The sequence below is a fragment of the Protopterus annectens genome, chromosome 1.part0 (genome assembly GCF_019279795.1).
Source record: "Protopterus annectens isolate FY-2018-M chromosome 1.part0, PAN1.0, whole genome shotgun sequence".
NCBI lineage: Eukaryota > Metazoa > Chordata > Ceratodontiformes > Protopteridae > Protopterus > Protopterus annectens.
The window spans coordinates 1,415,227,428-1,415,247,036 of NC_056725.1; the positions used below are offsets into that span (position 1 = coordinate 1,415,227,428).

General features: G+C 41.6%; 1 protein-coding gene across 3 annotated transcripts in view; it reads left to right on the top strand.

The window, feature by feature from the left end:
- CARD10 (caspase recruitment domain family member 10) overlaps positions 1-19,609 on the top strand; it is a 738,524-nt gene that overhangs the window by 682,156 nt on the left and 36,759 nt on the right. For all 3 annotated transcript variants that reach the window (XM_044067420.1, XM_044067404.1, XM_044067414.1), the window contains exons 16-17: positions 5,355-5,595; positions 11,964-12,033. In XM_044067420.1, the coding sequence (XP_043923355.1) occupies positions 5,355-5,595; positions 11,964-12,033 (311 nt within the window). The remainder of the gene's footprint in view (positions 1-5,354; positions 5,596-11,963; positions 12,034-19,609) is intronic.

Here is a 19,609-nt window from a genome sequence, read left to right on the forward strand (position 1 = left end):
ATTTCCTCTCAAACATCCCTCCATCCCAATTAACCCATCCTCCCCTTATCCTCTTAATTCCTGCGACTCTATTTATCTAACCCCACTTGAAGCTGTCCCAGGACAAAACGGTCTGCTCCAAACCTCATTTGTTCTGGTCCCCTTATATAAGCACATCACATTGAATGACATTTGACGACCTTTATTAAACTTCCATAAACATGATTGTTAACCAATAGTTATTAATTTCCACCAAAACATGACACAGGTGATAACATCCATGGAAAGAAAAGATAAAACAAATAACTATAAGGGCAATGTAACCACTCACCCTTGATAACCAGCATCCCCCACTTGCTCACCTAACCTCACACTTACAAGGCAGTGTTATACCGTTCACCCTCAATTTATTGCATTACACCTCCAACCAAATAAGCAGCTCTGCTTGCTTTTTTACTTATCAAGCAGTGGAACCGTTCACTTTCTTCCCAACTAATTGAATTGAACCAACACCGGAGGGGGAACAGAAGATGGTAAGCCTGCCCTTCTTCTCCACCCACCAGCCTGACCAGGCTGTTCCCCCTCTCTCTGACAAAATTCCACCAATCTAACCACCATTAAGGCATTAGGCCAAACATCATTCACTGTACCCTATCCTTTCTAACCAAGCTGGATCTGAATCCTCACCTAAAACCCTATCACATACAAGCGAAAATAGCCAGATACTTAAACAGCTGAAAACAAATATCTAATACCTCTCCTATGCTAAGGTAGTAACCATAGCCTCCTAACCTAGCATCACCAAATGGCTATGAACTAAATCCTTGCCTCACAACCAATGAAAGCCTCGCAAAGATTCCAAGGGCATTACCAGCCAACTGGACAACCGAACCTTAGCCAACTCCCACTAAAGACCACATAGAGGCAATTGCATACCATCAAGCCACCTTGAACCCCATTTCCCACCCAATGAGTGCAATGTTAAGTTTGGTACTATTCGATGTGCCCAATCATGCCTAACCAAACTGTATCCAAACCATCCCCTCTCAAATCCCCATCACATAAATAACAAAATTAATCTGTTACCTAAACAGCTAAAAGCAAAGCAATGATCCCTCTCCAATGGTAAAGTAACAACCCTAAAATAATAACCTAGAATACCCAAATGCATTTAGCCAATTACTATACCATAAAACGTTGTAATAGCACTGTGGTGATTACCAACCAACTAGACAATCAAACATAAAACCCACTGCCACTTGATACCATATCGAAGCAATTGACAACATCTCGTCAGATTGCAGCCCCATTAAACTGCCCAATGAATGTAAAGCACACATGAAATCTCTTTTAACATTCCATTTAATAGCCCTTAAACCACCATCATGGCCTTTAGCAGTACAACCCCACATGCACCACAAACAGTAAACCAATTCAGGCAAAACTAACCAAACACAACGTACCACCAAAAACTTGAAACTGCACAAACCCACCATGTAAAACAAGGTCACTGACATGCCATCATCATCCAAAATGTAGTAAATTAACCCAACCCTGTCTCCCTTGAAACTGCAGGAACTCAAGGCTAAATCCACCTAGCCAAACATCCCACCTAGCTCCCAAGCTGAACCAACTTACTCAATGCCACTCACCAATCCCCTATCCCTAATGGCTGCAATTGAACCCGACCCATACCAAAGAAGCCCCAACTACCAATAACCCAGTATGAAATTCAATCCTAATGCTCCCCATACAAGATCAAACAAAAAACAAGACATTACCATGTGGCTGAAGGGAAGGAAAAAAACACAACAAACAAACAATTCCATGTTCACCTGCACTGCTGGAAAACCATAACCTTTCATAGCGTTCCATCAGCTGACACATTCCTCAGCATCCTCTCTCGCCTGACGAGTCCACATTCCTTCAGACCACCAAATAATGCCTACTCTGCATGTCCCCATCTGCGACCTCAGTGTGATCTGAAAAAGAAAAGAGAGTAAATACTCCACACACGCATAATCAAACTGCTTAATGACATTATGAGCCACCAACGGCATCTCTGTCATAAAGTCTCCTGCACCCAGTATAGCCAGAAAAGCAGGAACAACCACTCCATCAAATCCATCCCCTTCCAAATCTACTTAATTCAGGCCCCCAACTACTTCCACCTGCAAAGGAAAAGACACTGTAAATTTCCTGCACACATGAACCAACTTAATAACATTCAACAATGCGCAGTGCACCTCGCTTCTGGACAGCCCCCAATACACTGCCCTACCTCCCCTAACCTCAACCTAAAACTGCCTTACCCGTAATTACCTAAACACCAGTTTTTGTTCTCCCCTCCCTACCCCTTCTCTCCTTTGTCTGCCCATATTGACACCAGAGGAGAGAGAGAATGGTACTCTTGTAAGGTATTCCGCACCCCAAGGAATCACAGAGCCTGCAACACCCCCTCACATGATCGTTAGTGCCTTACTGATCATGTGCCAGCCTGCCTCAACACCATAATAGAGAAATAGAGCCTTCTCAATTATAAACACCCACTCAGAAATGAATACAGCCATAGATTTGCAATTGCACTCGCATACCCTACAGCTGATGGGGAAGGGGGAGCAAGAACCTGAAAACAGGAACAGATTTAAATCTTATGTTTTAAACTTAAGTTACTAGAATAATATGAAGACACAAAACTGAAATGACAGTTACTATTATTGAAATGACTTCAATCCTCAATAATTCCCCAGAAACCACAAATTTTTCGAAGGACCAGCCAGCATTCCTTCAAAACTCCTACGTTCTACAGCCATGGTGTAAACGAGAAAACACGCAAAAAACTCCAAGAAAGCCCTCAAATTAACACTTCACCAAATCTTCCCCAACCACCCAACTTGGACACGAGAATCTTAGCACATCTCTGCAGACTACATGCACAATACGTTTCCTTGCTTATGAATCTGGCCCGTCAGGTGATTGAATGAACCAAAAGGTATTCCCCTCCTCAAACGCTAAACACCCATGAACATTTTTGATTTATTTTTTAATCTTGCCAAAATAGGGACAGATTCTAAATACTGCTCTTATAAACTTAGAAAGTTGCTGAAGTAACAAGATCTGTGTTAACATATATTTTCTGAGGGATTTGACATCTGAAACTTACATGTATGACATTATTCAGTGACTCCACTCATCAGCTCATCCCTGTGGTTTGAGAAGACCACAAATTTTATGAGGAATAGCCCAAAATATGAGGCAAAATCTGAACTGTTCAAAGGTATGACCACCACAAAGCTTCCTACAACTTAACCTGACATGCTGACCAAATTGTTTGCATTGCCATGAGTCACCTGAGGAATCCATAGTTCGCAGCTCCATTGCCTGTCATTATTCATACAATTTTTTTTTTTCATATAATCTGCAACATGCCACACCAATTCCACCAAATGTTCTACACTGAAGTGACACTTCCCCTTACACTGTGCCCTGCAGGGAGGCACAGATAACACCGTATCGCCCACGAAAACCAGTCACAGTTTGCCCCTTTCACGGCAAACCTGGACATCATGTGTAAATCTGCCAAAACAAGGGCCCAAAACCAGGACAAATTCATACTTGTCTCGCACCACCCAAACCTCAGCCCATACCTCTCAACCTCTTAGAGCAAGAAATCTGGAACAAGCCATCAATAATGGGGGAACAAAGGCCAAAAAATAGGGATGCTTTTTAAATATTGCTCTTACAAACTTTCAAAATTGACAAAACAGATCTTGCATTAGCATGAAATATTTGAAGGGTATGAAGTATGAAACTCAAATGTCTATCATTATTCTCGATTTCAACCCACAATAATTTGTCAATGATTTGCCCGAAAACCACCATTTTTTATGAGAAATGGACCAAAAGATGAGGCAAAATGTGGACATTCTGCAAAAATCTGTACAGTCGAAAGGTATGACTCAGCCATATCTCATCATTCACCATATACCTAAATAAAATTGTTAATGTACACTGATGACCTATTGTTCCTAGAATATAGCTAGACTCACCTTGACCTACAGCAAAAGGAGTCCAGAAAAAAAATACTACTTCCCACACCCAAGGTCCACCACTCCATTACCACAGAGCAAGTACCCATCCTACAACTCACCCTTCTTTCTGCCTTGCACCCTACTTGATAGCCAACATACCCCATTGCATCCCACAGTTATCTGCCACACCATTTTTTTTTTTTTTATAATAACTTGGAGATGCCCAACTGCATCAAGGCATCTTAGCAGACGCCCAAATGTCCGTACCCCAGCAGGTCAGTCCTCTCATCTATCTGACCCTCCCCCTCACAGTTTCAACTTTTTTTTTCTTTTCCCCCTCCCCTTCTCACGTAAACTGACTCATCAACACCCGCACAACTTGCATACCAGTGCAGATATGAAGATTTAACTTGTCAAGTGTTAAAATTAAGTCAGCCAATCTGTCTCAGGAATCAAACCACAAAACCTTTTGCTATGAGGCAACAATGAACTGCTACACCATCTGTAATGAAACACACCTCAGAGAACACAATTAAATGCTGGAATGCACATTAAAGCAAAGCCCCCCCCCCCCCCCCCCAAGCAGAGAAACACTGAAACTTATACTGACGCCCTTAACACGGGTGGAATACCAGCTTATGCTTCCCCAGTAACTGAAGGGCACATAGTCTGCAGTTCAATTACCTGTCATAATGTTTAAACCTCTATCAAAAGAAGGCACCCCTTCAGTGTGTATCCCTGCACCAGTTGAAGTCTAAAATTGAAAAGACTGCTATTCGTGTCTCATCAATACATGTAGCAAATCATTAAAATACATGAAATAAGTATTGTGCCATAATAGTTATTATTGTCCTCACAAATATGATAGTTGAGAGATATGATGACCCCACTTCTGACCATGAGCCCCCACACATGCACGACACCCATCCACAACCTGACTCCGAGCCTGTGAAAACCACTGGCTGCATCGCCTGAGGAAAATCCTCACAGAATGTGCACGATAGACAGCCCTTACCCGTGAAACCCACGCAATCAGTCCTTTACACTTGTATGTGTACTTTCATGAAATGAAGGCCACCCCAGCTATAGTGTAACTGTCTAAGCTCGGTGGAAAAAAAATTCAGTACGATATATATTTTAAATATATATGTGTGTTGGGAAATTAAATTGGCTTATTTTTTAGCATTTACTAGTAACAAATGAGTTTACTATAAATATAAGTTTAGAGACATTTTATCTCTCGGTAACGTCTGCTCTTTTTGTGTTAATTGAGATTCCTTTATTATGTGATCTAATGTGATCTAATGTATATTTAACTACTTTTTTTCCAATTCTGCATAACAGGCTACAGAGAGCTTCAAGAGGGCATTGAAACTGGGAAAATGATTTCTGGCGATTCATTCTACATTCGCACAAATCTGAGTGTCGCAGAACAGTCTGACTGTTGTCCTTTACATGTCAATTGCAATGAGATCCTGCATGTTTTAGATACCATGTACAAAGACCGCCATGAGTGGTACTGTGCACGAGTTGACCCTGTGAACATGCATGACTTAGAGAAAGGAACTCTGCCTAACTACAGCAGGTAACATATTCCTAAGAAGAGTTACAAAGAAGCAATGACACAATATAATAATTACGTTTGAAAATGATGGGACTGAACTAAGCTTATTATATACTTAATAAATCAAATGGCAGCAATACTTAAGACGGATAATAGTTTTAAGACTGTATGAAGGTCCTCAGATGTGGTTATTCTGCAGAGGTACAAAATTAACCGGATCAAGGCTAGCTTTACCACTACAACATGAAGCACTGCTGTCAACCAAAGTATGTCTGTCAGGCAGAGGCTCGAATCCCAGCTCCCTGTCTTCAAGATGAGAGTATTTAATTGGATAAATGAAAGTTTCTTGCTCTAACTGTTCCATTCCCAGTTCATCGCTGTGACAGAGTATTATATTATTTCCATAATACAATGCTGCTTTCTGTTTATTTCTTTGTTATTTAGATGGTGTTTATTTGAATAAGTTTTACTCACCTTAATAACAATGCAAAAGATTACAGCAGTTCAACAGGCTTAATTGTTACTGAGTACTGGTTATACAGAATTACAGTATGTGTGTGAGTCATCATATTTCTAACAATGAAGTTTGCTTGTGTATTCATTTGTAACAATCTCTGCCTGTCAAGAATAATTACTTACATTAATTACATATACTGTACAGTTATAATATATTACAAGACACTGTTACTGGTGGAAACTGGCTCCCTCCCAAAAGTCATTGATTTATTTTAGCTACATCGCAGACTGTTGTTGTACTTCTTCAGGTTTCTAGAGGTAGCTGTACAATGATTTAGGATTAACGAGAGCTCTGGTGCACAGGTAACAGAACACATTATGGACTCACCAAAGCTTTACCACATCTTGATGTAAAACTGAAGAAGGTTACAATACTGTAAGTAAGCATCTCACTTTCCATGAAATAATTGTAATATCTAGACTACATGTTATAGGTATCTGTCATAAATAATAATAAATGTCAGCAAGCAACTCGCTTAACACAGAGGATTAATGCACTGAGCTGGTAACATGCTGCTTCCCCTACTCTGCCTCCATTTGGCCAAAGGGGCACTATCCAACACCGTCACCTGGTTAATAATTAGATAAAATAAGAGAAAAGACAAATGAAAGGTTATGGGGCTGATAGATAACAAAACATGTGACACAAGGGGACCTCAGTAGGACATTGAAGGCGGCTTATGTTTAAGAGACAAGTATTTTTCATACAACTCTTTTTATCTATTTTCTTAGAACCATAACAAAATGAGATGTGATAGTGTTGAGCACAACCTTTATTTGTAAAAGATGCATTTGACTTGGAATCCATGTGTGAACAAGCTTTTCTTTCTGTTATTACTAAATGAAGGGACACAGATTATGTATGTATACATATATACATACAATAGATATAGATAAAACAATATGTATATATATATATATATATATATATATATATATATATATATATATATATATATATATATATATAGTAGTGGATTTTGTGAAAAGGATGGACATGGCTGTGATGAATACATATTTCAACAAGAAGGAGGAGCATAGGGTGACATACAAGAGTGGAGGAAGATGCACACAGGTGGATTATATCTTATGTAGGAGGGCCAGTCTGAAGGCGATTGGAGACTGTAAAGTGGTGGCAGGGGAAAGTGCAGTTAGGCAGCATAGGATGGTGGTTTGTAGGATGACATTGGTGATCAAGAAGAGGAGGATGAGTGTGAGGGCAGCACTAAGGATCAAATGGTGGAAATTGAAAAATGGTAATTGTGAGGTGGAGTTCAGGGAAGAGTTAAGACAGGCACTGGGTGGCAGTGAAGAGTTACTGAATAGCTGGGTATCTACAGCAGAGCTAGTAAGAAAGATGGCTAGAAAGGTGCTTGGTGTGACATCTGAAAAGAGGAAGGAGGACAAGAAGACCTTGTGGTGGAATGAAGAAGTACAGGAGAGTATACAGAGAAAGAGGTTGGCGAAGAAGAAGTGGGATTGTCAGAGAGATGAAGAAAGTAGACAAGAGTATAAGGAGATGAGTGCATGGCAAAGAGAGAGGTGGCGAAGGCTAAGGATAAGGCATATGAAAAGTTGTATAAAAGGTTGGACACTAAGGAGGGAGAAAAGGACCTGTACCGATTGGCTAGACAGAGGGACCGAGCTAGTAAAGATGTGCAGCAGGTAAGGGTGATAAAGGATAATGAGGGAAATGTACTCACACCCAAGGGGAGTGTGTTGAGCAGATGGATAGAGTACTTTGAGGGGCTGATGAATGAAGAGAATGAGAGGGAGAGAAGGTTGGATGATGTGCAGATAGTGAATCATGAAGTGCAGTGGATTAGCAAGGAGGAAGTAAGGATAGCTATGAAGAGGATGAAGAATGGAAAGGCTGTTGGTCCAGATGACATACCTGTGGAAGCATGGAGGTGTTTAGGTGAAAGGGCAGTGGAGTCTTTAACTAGATTGATTGTTTAATGAAATCTTGGAAAGTGAGAGGATGCCCGAGGAATGGAGAAAAAGTGTTTTGGTACCGATTTATAAGAATAAGAGTGATGTGCAGAGCTGTAGTAACTACAGAGGGATTAAATTGATCAGTCACAGCATGAAGTTATGGGAAAGAGTAGTGGAAGCTAGGTTAAGAAGGGAGGTGATGATTAGTTTTTAGCAGTATGGTTTCATGCCAGGAAAGAGCACTACAGATGCGATGTTTGCTCTGAGAGTGTTGATGGAGAAGTACAGAGAAGGTCAGAAGGAGTTGCATTGTGTCTTTGTGGACTTAGAGAAAGCATATGACAGGGTGCCTAGAGAGGAGTTGTGGTATTGTATGAGGAAGTCGGGAGTGTCAGAGAAGTATCTAAGAGTGGTACAGGATATGTACAAGGGTAGTATGACAGCGGTGAGGTCTGCAGTGGGAGTGAAGGATGCGTTTAAGGTGGAGGTGGGATTACATCAAGGATCAGCTCTGAGCCCTTTCTTATTTGCAATGGTGATGGGCAGATTGACAGATGAGATCAGACAGGAGTCCCTGTGGACTATGATGTTTTCAGATGACATTGTGATCTGTAGTGAGAGTAGGGAACAGGTGGAGGAGACCCTGGAGAGGTGGAGATATGCTCTAGAGAGAAGAGGAATGAAGGTCAGCAGGACTAAGACAGAATATATGTGTGTGAATGAGAGGGAGGATAGAAGAATGGTGAAGATGCAGGGAGTAGAGGTGGTGAAGGTGGATGAGTTTAAATACTTGGGATCAACAGTTCAGAGTAATAGTGAGTGTGGAAGAGAGGTGAAGAAGAAAGTACAGGCAGGATGGAGTGGGTGGAGAAGAGTGTCAGGAGTGATTTGTGACAGACGAGTACCAGTAAGAGTGAAAGGGAAGGTCTACAAGAGGGTAGTGAGACCAGCTATGTTATATGGGTTGGAGACAGTGGCATTGACAAAAAGGCAGGAGTCAGAGCTTGACGTGGCAGAGTTGAAGATGTTAAGATTTGGACTGGGTGTGACGAGGGTGGACAGGATTAGGAATAAGTATATTAGAGGGTCAGCCCAGGTTGGAAGGTGTGGAGACAAAGCCAGAGAGGCAAGATTACATTGGTTTGGACATGTGCTGAGGAGGGATGCAGAGTATATTGGGAAAAAGATGCTAAGGATGAAGCTGCCAGGTAACAGGAAAACAGGAAGTCCTAAGATAAGGTTAAGAGGAAGTCCTAAGATAAGGTTTATGGATGTGGTGAGAGAAGACATGTAGGTGGTTGGTGTGACAGAGCAAGATGCAGAGGACAGGAAGAAATGGAAACAGTTGATCCGCTGTGGTGACCCCTAACGGGAGCATCCGAAAGAAGAAGAAGATATATATATATATATATATATATATATATATATATATATATATATATATATATATATATATATATATATATATATATATATATATATATATATATATATATATATATATATATACATATATATATATATGTATGTATGCATATAGTTCTACTTTATCTCATTGACTCACTTAACAGGGAGATGACAACATCGAAAGTTCAAAACAGCGAACTCCAGGAACGGTGAATTCGCCTCCGGGAAACTAACCACTTGGCCACCACTGACAATAAAAAAAATAAAAATAAACAAATTAAACCCACCGAAGTGGGGGGGGGTTTCACCTCCACAACCTCCATGTGGGGGGTTGTGCCCCCCACAACCTCCTACTTAAATATTCCAACTTGGAGATTGCACTACAGTGGAGAAAAAAGCAAAGGTCATCAGTGGTGGTCAAGTGGTTATTTTCCCAGAGGCAAAGTTTGCCTTTCCGGGAGTTTGCTTTTTTGAATCTTCGATTCCAGTCAAGTGGAGGACAGCCACTGTCATCCCTTTATAGAAAGGTGGAGGCTCCACTAATCTGGGAAGTTGTAGACCCATCAGCCATCAGCCTAACTAGCCTGATCTGCAAGGCCATGGAACGGATTATCATGGGCCTCATTAACAGGGACATTGGCAACCACCAAACACTCGACTCCATACAGTTTGACCTTGTCAAGGGGAGGTCATGTCTGTTAAATCTGGTTGACTTCTTTGAGACAGTCACCAAAGCCATGGATGAGGGGAAGACAAAGAACACCACCTACCTTGACCAGGCCAAAGCCTTTGACACTATTCCCCACTCAGGCATAATAGATAGACTCTCTCAACTAGGTATCAATCCATATGTTGCCAGATGGGTAGCAAATTGGCTCACTGATAGAACCCCCCCAATCAAAATAGGGGATGCCACCTCAAGCAGTAGACCTGTAACGAGCAGTGTACCTCAGGGATTGGTCATGGGGCCTCTGTTATTCAGGATATACTTCTCTGAGGTGCAGGCCAAAACCAGTGGGCTATGGCTGACCAGGTTTGCAGATGACTGCAAGCTGGGCACAGTCATCAATTCCCCAAGTGATGTGGATGTCCACCAAGAGGGTCTCACCAAAACAAATGACTGGTGCAAGAAACAATGGCCTCAAGCTAAATGCCAAAAAATGCATCATCATCCCCTTTGGGGAGAGTGACGTTCCCACATATTATCACATTAATAACAATGTCCCAGGTACACAATCAGTTGTGAGGGATTTGGGCACCCAGGCTGATAGCAACCTGACTTTTGACCACCATGTTGCTTCCAATGTATGGAAAGCTTTCTATAAGGCGTATCTCATAAGTAAGGGTATCTCATCCAGGGACAAGGAGGTCATAACATCCTGTATTCTTCCCTTTAAGGCCAATTATTGAGTACAGCGCCCCCTTCGGCATGTACCTTGCAAAGCACATGCAGCAGCTGGAAGACCACAGAGTTTCCTCATCAGGAGAATCCAGACCCTCAAATATCTACCCTACACAGCTAGGCTAAAAGCCCTGTCCCTCTACTCAGTTTCATACAGACTCCTCAGAGGTGACCTCTGTCTGGCATACAAACCAATCTCAGACCCCATCTTGATGGGACTGCTGCATATCCGCAAGTCAAGCTCCACTCAGTTAACACCACATGTACAACCTCAACCTGGTCTGTAACAGCATTTGAACTTGGCAGGACAGATTTGTGTCCCAGAGACTCCCCCATCTGTGGAATAGACTTCCTGTCCACATCAAGCAAAGTACCTCATTATCCCTTTTTAAGCTCAACCGGGATAACTGGATGGGAAACAGAAAATACACGACTGGGATTCCACCTGTGTCCCTGCTGGTCAGGGGTTTTGGGTGCTGATTTGTGTAAACATGGGCTAAACTCTTGGCTAGGCTTATAACAGCCTCAGGCCCAGTAGCCTAGTAACGTCCTATGATCCTATGTTATCATCTCACTGTTAAGTGAGTCGACTTTATGAGAAATCGACGATGTAAAGGGGAACCATACACACACACACACACACACACACACACACACACACACACACACACACACACACACACACACACACACACACACACACACACACACACACACACACACACACACACACACACATACACACACACACACACACACACACACACACACACACACATATATATATATATATATATATATATATATATATATATATATATATATAGCTACTGAGAATTAACAATGTTAACCAGTCTTAATGCATTTAGGTAACTTAGGTGACCTTTCACTTTTACTTTCAAGGTCAATTTACTTGACCTGGCAACTTCTCACACTCAGTAGCCTTGAATTATTCTATATGACATATAACAGCTAGCCTTCTCTTGAACAAGCAGAAGAAACAAACTCATAATCTTATTTGTAAATGTTATATACTACAGACTGCACCATGCTGAATAATGTACGTGTACCAACCACAATGCACATTTTTATTATATTGGATACTGACCTTTCTTTTTCTTACTTACAGGGCACAGCAATTAATGCTGGTATGTTTGGATACACTGACTTTAAGAAAACACAAAGACAAGAAATGCAAAGTAGGTGATATGCATTTTGTGCATTTGTTTGTGGGAAGTGCATTTCTCATAGCATGTTCACTGATTGCACTTTTGTTGTGTGCACTGACCAAACACAAATCCTGCCGAAGTTGTGTTTCTCCCGATAGTTTGTTTGAGACCATGGGCTGATTTCATTACTGTTATGTGTGTGTACGTGTATGTGTGTGTGTGTGTGTGTGTGTGTACGCATGTGTGTGTGTGTTGTAACGGGGGGTAAGATCCCATAATTATGGAGGAAAATGGGGGAATGCTTTTTTTTCATACTTCCAATTTTCTCTGTTCTCCATTATTATGTAATTCTGGATTTAATGTGTAAGCAGTGGGGTTTTGGTGGATTATGGGTGATACAGTGGGGTCTGCCCCTCTCAAATATAAATTGTTTTGTTGTTATTGTGTTAGAGCTGTCAATGGGTTGCCAAGGTGTGTGTGTGTGTGTGTGTGTGTGTGTGTGTGTGTGTGTGTGTGTGTGTGTGTGTGTGTGTGTGTGTGTGTGTGTGTGTGTTGTGTGTGTTGTGTGTGTGTGTGTGTGTGTGTGTGTGTGTGTGTGTGAGATCTTTCAGTGACCAGGTGTTTTTGATAACTTAGTTTCAATGAGTATACATATTAATGACTTTTCACTGTTATCAGTTACTTGCTTATTCATTTCTAAGCTATATTACTTCATTACCAGTGATTAAAATATGCAAATTGAAACATATTTCATTACTATGTAATACCCTCAGAGGATACAGCAGGAACTTGGGCTGCTTGAGGCATATGAATAAGACATTATGACTGAACATATATATAAAATAAGTAATTTAGTGGTGCAGAGGAAAGTGAGTAAAATTAGGCTTGTTCCCTTTAGTAACCAGAAAATGTACTAAAACATTTTTCAACATTCACTGAAGACCTGTCCCAATACATTCCATCACTAAAGTGTGCTAGCCTGTACTACTGACATTGCCTTTTCTGCATTTAGCGCGGAGTTGCCATTAGAGCACCATCGGGCAGCGCGGGTTAAACAAGGTTAAAGTATTTTTGGCTCCGTAAAGTCTGCTCTTCATTTTTTCCCTTAGAACTGCTCTACTTGTAATCTAAACAGTCTATTCTCTATCTGTAAAGCTCAGCACTTGTTCCTAAAGCATTTTTTAGTCAGGTAAAGCACTTCTATATTATACAAAGTACTTCACTAGCTTAAAACCCCCTTGAGTACCCACTTCCCTATAGGTCCTTTCTGACTCAGTTACACAGCAAACTTTTTCATTTCTTCTAGCATGTCAAAGGGTCAGTTGCTAGCGTCCTCTCCTGCTCAGCTGGTGAATCTGGGAATATTGAGGCAATGTTACAATTGCCTCATGTACACAGACAACCCTCTCCTCCTCCCACAAAACACAAATACATGCGAGAGATGCAACTATATAGCCAAACTGGAGGCTGAGCTCTCTCAACTCAGGACTGGCAAAACCAGACAGGAGGAGAAGGTAACCACACACACCATAAACCCAGTCTCACATAGAACTATCACAACTACAAATCAAACACATAAACACACAAAGACATACTCGGAGGCACTGATCAAAAATCTACCAAAACAGCAGAGGCCTCCAAAGCAGACACCCAAACAACTGCCACCTCATGACATAACACAAGCAACACATAGATCACAAAGTCAGTGTGCAAATCAGTCACAGCCCTTAAGGCCAAACACAATGCCAGACACACTTGTCATAGGTGACTCCATAGTCAGACACACTGACGTCCCACTCACCAGACTGAACAAGGAGAGGGTCACAGTAAGCTGCCTGTCGGGCGCTAGAATCCGCCACATAACACAAGCACTCAGGTCACTCCACAGCAAGTACAAGTATGACTCAGTCATTGTCCATGCCGGTGTGAATGACCTGAGACGCACTCCCTGGACTACATGAAAAGAGACATAAAGGAGCTCTCAGATTATGTAGCCCAGGCTGGTATGACCCTGACCCTGAGCAGTATCCTACCTTCACCAAGAATGATGCCACAATACAGAGACAAAATGATCAGTTTTAATAATTGGCTTAATTTCTGGTGTCATTCTAAGGGGATCCAATGTCTGTCTGCCTGGAATGACATGCTTGACAAGCCACGCTGCTTCGCAAGGGACGGCTTGCACCTGTCACCCCTGGGTTTCCGGATATTGGCAAAAGCTCTTGCCACCCCCATAGTGCCTTTTTTAGACAAGGCTCAAATTCTAAACCCACCACCCTAGAAAACAATAATGGGAAAAAACTAAGGCTAATGCTGCTCAATGCCAGAAGTCTAAATCTCAAGATGCACGCCCTCGAAGCCCTCCTCAGTATGGAGAACATCGATGTCTGTGCTGTGACTGAAACCTGGTTCAAGGCTCCTGAGAGCACCCCGGCACTGTCAGGTTTTACCTCATATCATGCGTTCCGGCCCCAAAACCTGGACCCTACCACAAAAGGAGGGGGTGTATCCATATTCATCAAGGATACCCACACCTGCAGGCTGGTGGCAACTCACGAAGCATCAGAGACCATTCAGGTGCAATTAACCATAGGCAAAACTGCTCTACAGTTTGTAGCATGTTACAGGCCACCCTCTCAAACTCAGGAACCCCACACAGTCTTCCTGAAGACACTGGTGAGTATAAATGTCTCTCCAAACACCATCATATTGGGTGACTTCAACTACCCAAACATAGACTGGGAACATTACTCAAGCCCCAATACCCTAGTCCAAAGGTTCCTGGAGTTCATAAACTCAAACGCTATGGAACAACTTGTCACCATTCCCACAAGAGGTGAAAATATACTAGACCTGATCATCACAAACATGGGGACAAAATGCTCCACACCGGAAGTATATCCCTCATTGGTGAGATCAGACCATAAACTAATCTCACTGGAGATCCACATCCCGCCCCACCCCCAACAAAAAAGACCACAGTGAAGAACTTCTCAAAAGCCAACTTCACACTTCTTAAGACTGGTGTGGTATCCTTCAAGGCCCCTGAGCCATTGGAAACCACAACCCACACTGCTGAATCCCTTACAAATGCTTTCTACGAGCACCTCCAGGATTGCATGGATCAAGCAATCCCAAATAAAATCAAGACCCTTTCCACCAAAGGCAAGCGCCCAATCTGGTGGACCCCAGCCATAAACAAACTTTACAACAAGAGGAGAAAGCTACTACAAGATAGAGCAAAATCCCTAAAAGGGAAGACATCTATGATCAATACTAGTAAAAAACTACGATCACTCATAAAATCATCCAAGGCCAACTTTGAGAGAAAAATCGCCAAGGACTCAAAAGACAATCATAAGGCCTTCTTTAGCTATGTTAGAAATCTGGGTGGAAACTCCCAGATATGCTCAGAATTAGTCCAAAATGATACAAAAATCACTGAACCCACAGACATTGCAAACATACTGGCAGACAGGTTCAATGAAAATTTCTCCCCTCCCTCCCCCCCAAAAGGAGAAATATCTATCCCAGCAGAGTGTAGCCTCCCAATCATCTCAAATGCCCAGGTGAGAGCTGCTCTCTCTAAAGCTAAAAACACAGCATCAATGGGACTGGATGGTGTCCCCGGCTGTGTGCTACACAAACTCAATGAGGAACTAAACCCACACATAAGGCTGCTGTTTAATCTTAGCCTTACCACAGGATATGTACCCAAAGAGTGGCGTACGACAACTGTGGTCCCACTCCACAAAGGCGGTGCTTCTACGGACCTTGGTAATTATCGCCCCATAAGCTTAACAAGCCTGCTCTGCAAAGCTATGGAGGGGATCATAATGGAACTCATAAATAAAGACATAGGGGACCTACAGACATTGGATCCTACCCAATTCGGCTTTGTCAAGGGCAGATCATGCCTCTTGAACTTGGTCGACTTTTTTGAAACAGTCACCAAGGCCATTGATGAGGGTAAGGCAGTTCACACAGCCTACCTTGACCTTGCAAAAGCTTTCGACACAGTACCCCACTCGGGTATCATAGAAAAGCTCACCAGCTTAAATGTAAACCCATATGTCACAAGATGGGTTGCAAACTGGCTCAAGGACAGAACCCACAGGGTTAGAGTTGCTGGTGCCATGTCAGACTCAAGCCGGTCACAAGCGGTGTCCCACAGGGCTCAGTCCTGGGCCCCTCTTGTTCGGCATCTACTTTTCAGAAGTGCAGGCAAACATAGGAGGATTGTGGCTGACAAAGTTTGCAGATGACTGCAAACTGGGCCATAGTTGGAAATCCATCAGACACAGATATCCTTCAGAGAGGTCTAATAGAAATGGATAACTGGTGCCAGTGCCATGGACTTAAGCTAAACGCCAAAAATGTATAGTCATACCCTTTGGTAAAACAAGGTAACCCCAAGTTACCACATAGGTGGCAATCCATTAAGCACAGAAGAGGTTATCAGGGACCTGGGGACCCAAGTTGACAGTAACCTTTCTTTTGACACTCACATTGCCAAAATGGTTAGGAGGACCTTCTACATTGCCCACCTGATTATGAAGGGATTCACATCCAGATCAAGGGAGGTCATTGTTCCCCTGTACTCTTCACTTATCAGACCAATGATTGAGTACAATGCCCCATTCGGAATGTATCTTACCCGACACCTGCAGCAATTGGAAAGACCCCAAAAGTTCCTCACCAAAAGGATAAAGGGGTTCAAAAATATGCCATATGCTGCCCGACTGAAGAAACTCCAGCTCTATTCAGTTGCATACCGTCTGCTCAGAGGTGACCTGTGCCTGACATACAAGGCCATGTCCAACCCGGAATTAATGGACATGCTCCACCTCAAAAAATCCAAATCCACAAGAGCCACAAGAGCAAGAGACTTAAACCTCAACACGGATATAAATAGGACGTGCTGGAGGGACAGATTCATCACCCAGAGACTCCCTATGCTGTGGAACAGAATCCCAGTCCATGTGAGACAGAGCACCTCGCTGGCTCTGTTCAAGAGGAATCTTGACCAGTGGATGGGAGATCATAGGTTTACCCCGGGGATCATCTCTGTATCACTGCTGGACAGAGGCACGGCAAACTAATGGGTATAGTATTCTTCAACCTAAGGGGTGGTGAAAGCCACACAACTCTGGCTAGGCTTATAAATGCCCTAGGGCAGATAGCCTAGTATGAACCTATGAACCTAGATGTTAATCTAGGACTGTGTCATGCTTTTATATGCGGTTGTGCACAGCTTAGGCTGCTTTTTTTTCACCTGCAGTATGTTGTAGGCCATTTTATTAAAGCAAGACTCATGTCTTGCATTGGCAAAACCAGAACTGTAAAAAATACTCTTCTTGGCCGAACACTACCTTCAAACTAAATGTATAGCAGTGTTTTATGACAGGAACCAGAGCCCCACTCCCACTTTTTCCAAGCAGGGCAGTAACATACTGCTGGGTTACTCAAATCTACAGATAGAAAAGCTATGTTTTTCATCAGTGAGTGCAAAGAGTATTGAGTTAAGAAGATGGCTTTTGCTAACTCCATCCCATTAAAGCAAGACTTGATGAAGTCTCATGTTAATGAAAAGTATATCTTTTAGTCAATACTTCTTCTCCAAGATACCCACTTGAAAACGTATAAATAATACACATAAAAATAAGGATAATAGTTTTAAATATGTTTGTATCTCATATACCAGATTTGTTATACTTCAAGTACATTGCTTCAGTTTACAGTGAATTCTGTTGGTTTCCTTTCACTTTTATTCACAAACCCTCTGTAGTACATGTACATATGTTCATATTTCATACACATAAATTAAAGAAACCAGATAGTAACATACAGTACTAATCTCACCCCATTATTTCATTAACTTTGTGCTTTTATGCAGTTTTAAAGGTACACATTCCCATTGTATGCCTATATATGTTTTGTAACTGACTGTTTTCTTTAGATAATTGGCATCACAGGTCTAATGAAGGAGCTTATTTTTCCATAGCTTGCTAATAGTTTTCTCATGACTGTTAATTAAAAGTATCCTGAACAACGGTAGGTGTGTCTACAGCACTGAGAATCAATTTGGATTTTGAAAACCCAAGCAAACTAGATAAAACTATGACTTTAATTATGGAGTCCCCCAAAGTTACTGCCATAACTTAGAGACTCCCAGGCAGAAGGATGCTAACAACACGCATATGGCAATAACGTTATCACAAACACACAGATGAGGGTGTCATATTTCCAACAGTGAGGCAATAACTTGAGGAAATTTTGATTTATGCAAACATTTTATAAGAAAGAAAAGTAATGAAAATGTTCCCAAGATGTCTATCAACATTCACCCCTCTAACATACAACATATCTGATCTTCACTCCTCTTCAAAAAAGAACTGAAAAAATACCTAGCTAACTCTCCCTCCTGCAACTGCCACCACCCCACCTAATCTTCACTAGCACACCAGAACTATTCCCTTCATACATTATATGTACTTACAATCGTGTGGATCTGTAGTTATACCACTGAGCTCTGTTAAAAACTAAACTTTCCTCCCAACTTTGCCCCCCATTTTACTTCTTATTTCCCTGGCCACCCCAACTCTTTCCTCCTCATCTCCTTCTCTCCACTCTTACTTTACCACCTCTCCTTCCACTCCACCCACTATAACCAATACAGCTGCCACTCTTTGCTATTCTGTCTGTTCAATGACTCTTCACTCATCTCTACACTCCACTTACTGTTCCTCTATTTTGTTCCACCAGCTCAACCTCTATCATTTTGTTGTTGTACATACACAAAATGCATACCTTTAATGAATTCTATAAGGCATTAATGTTGTTGCTCACATGTCTCTTTATCTTGCCCTTTTAATGTTCTTAAATTTACAATGTAACTTGGTATGGTTATGATATATGAGTATAATTTTTTGGCATCATCTTTTTTATCTTGTGTTTGTGGAGCTTGTCAGTAGTTTTAATAATTATCTACAAGGCATTAATGCTGTTACTCACATGTCCATGTCTTTTTATCTTGCCCTTTTTTATGTTTTTAAATTTGAAATGTGATTTGGTTTTGTTACGATATATGTGCACTATTTTTTGGCATCATCCTTTTTTTATCATGTGTTTGTGGAGCTTTATTCCTTGGATCTCCACTGAAAATGGGCCCCCAGCTCAGTGGAGTAACCCTGTCAACAAAGGACAAATAAATAAGTATTTTTATTATTTTCCTGAGACCTAGTCTGGGATAAAAATTCCAAATGGAGCATTGCTATAATGTTTACAGAGGTATAACTTCCATTACTTTAGATTAAGTGTCTTATGTACTTCCTAATATTCTTTCTGCATTGGTCTGTGCTGTAAAAGTTTGCTTGGAGAAGCAACTCAGTATTAATTTAAACACTTAGACTCATTCAGCTGTTATGAATTGAAATTAATATTCATTTATCTTATATAAAAATGTGATGTTGGCTTACACACACACACACACACACACACACACACACACACACACACACACACACACACACACACACACACACACACACACACACACATACACACACACACACACACACACACACACACACACACACACACACAC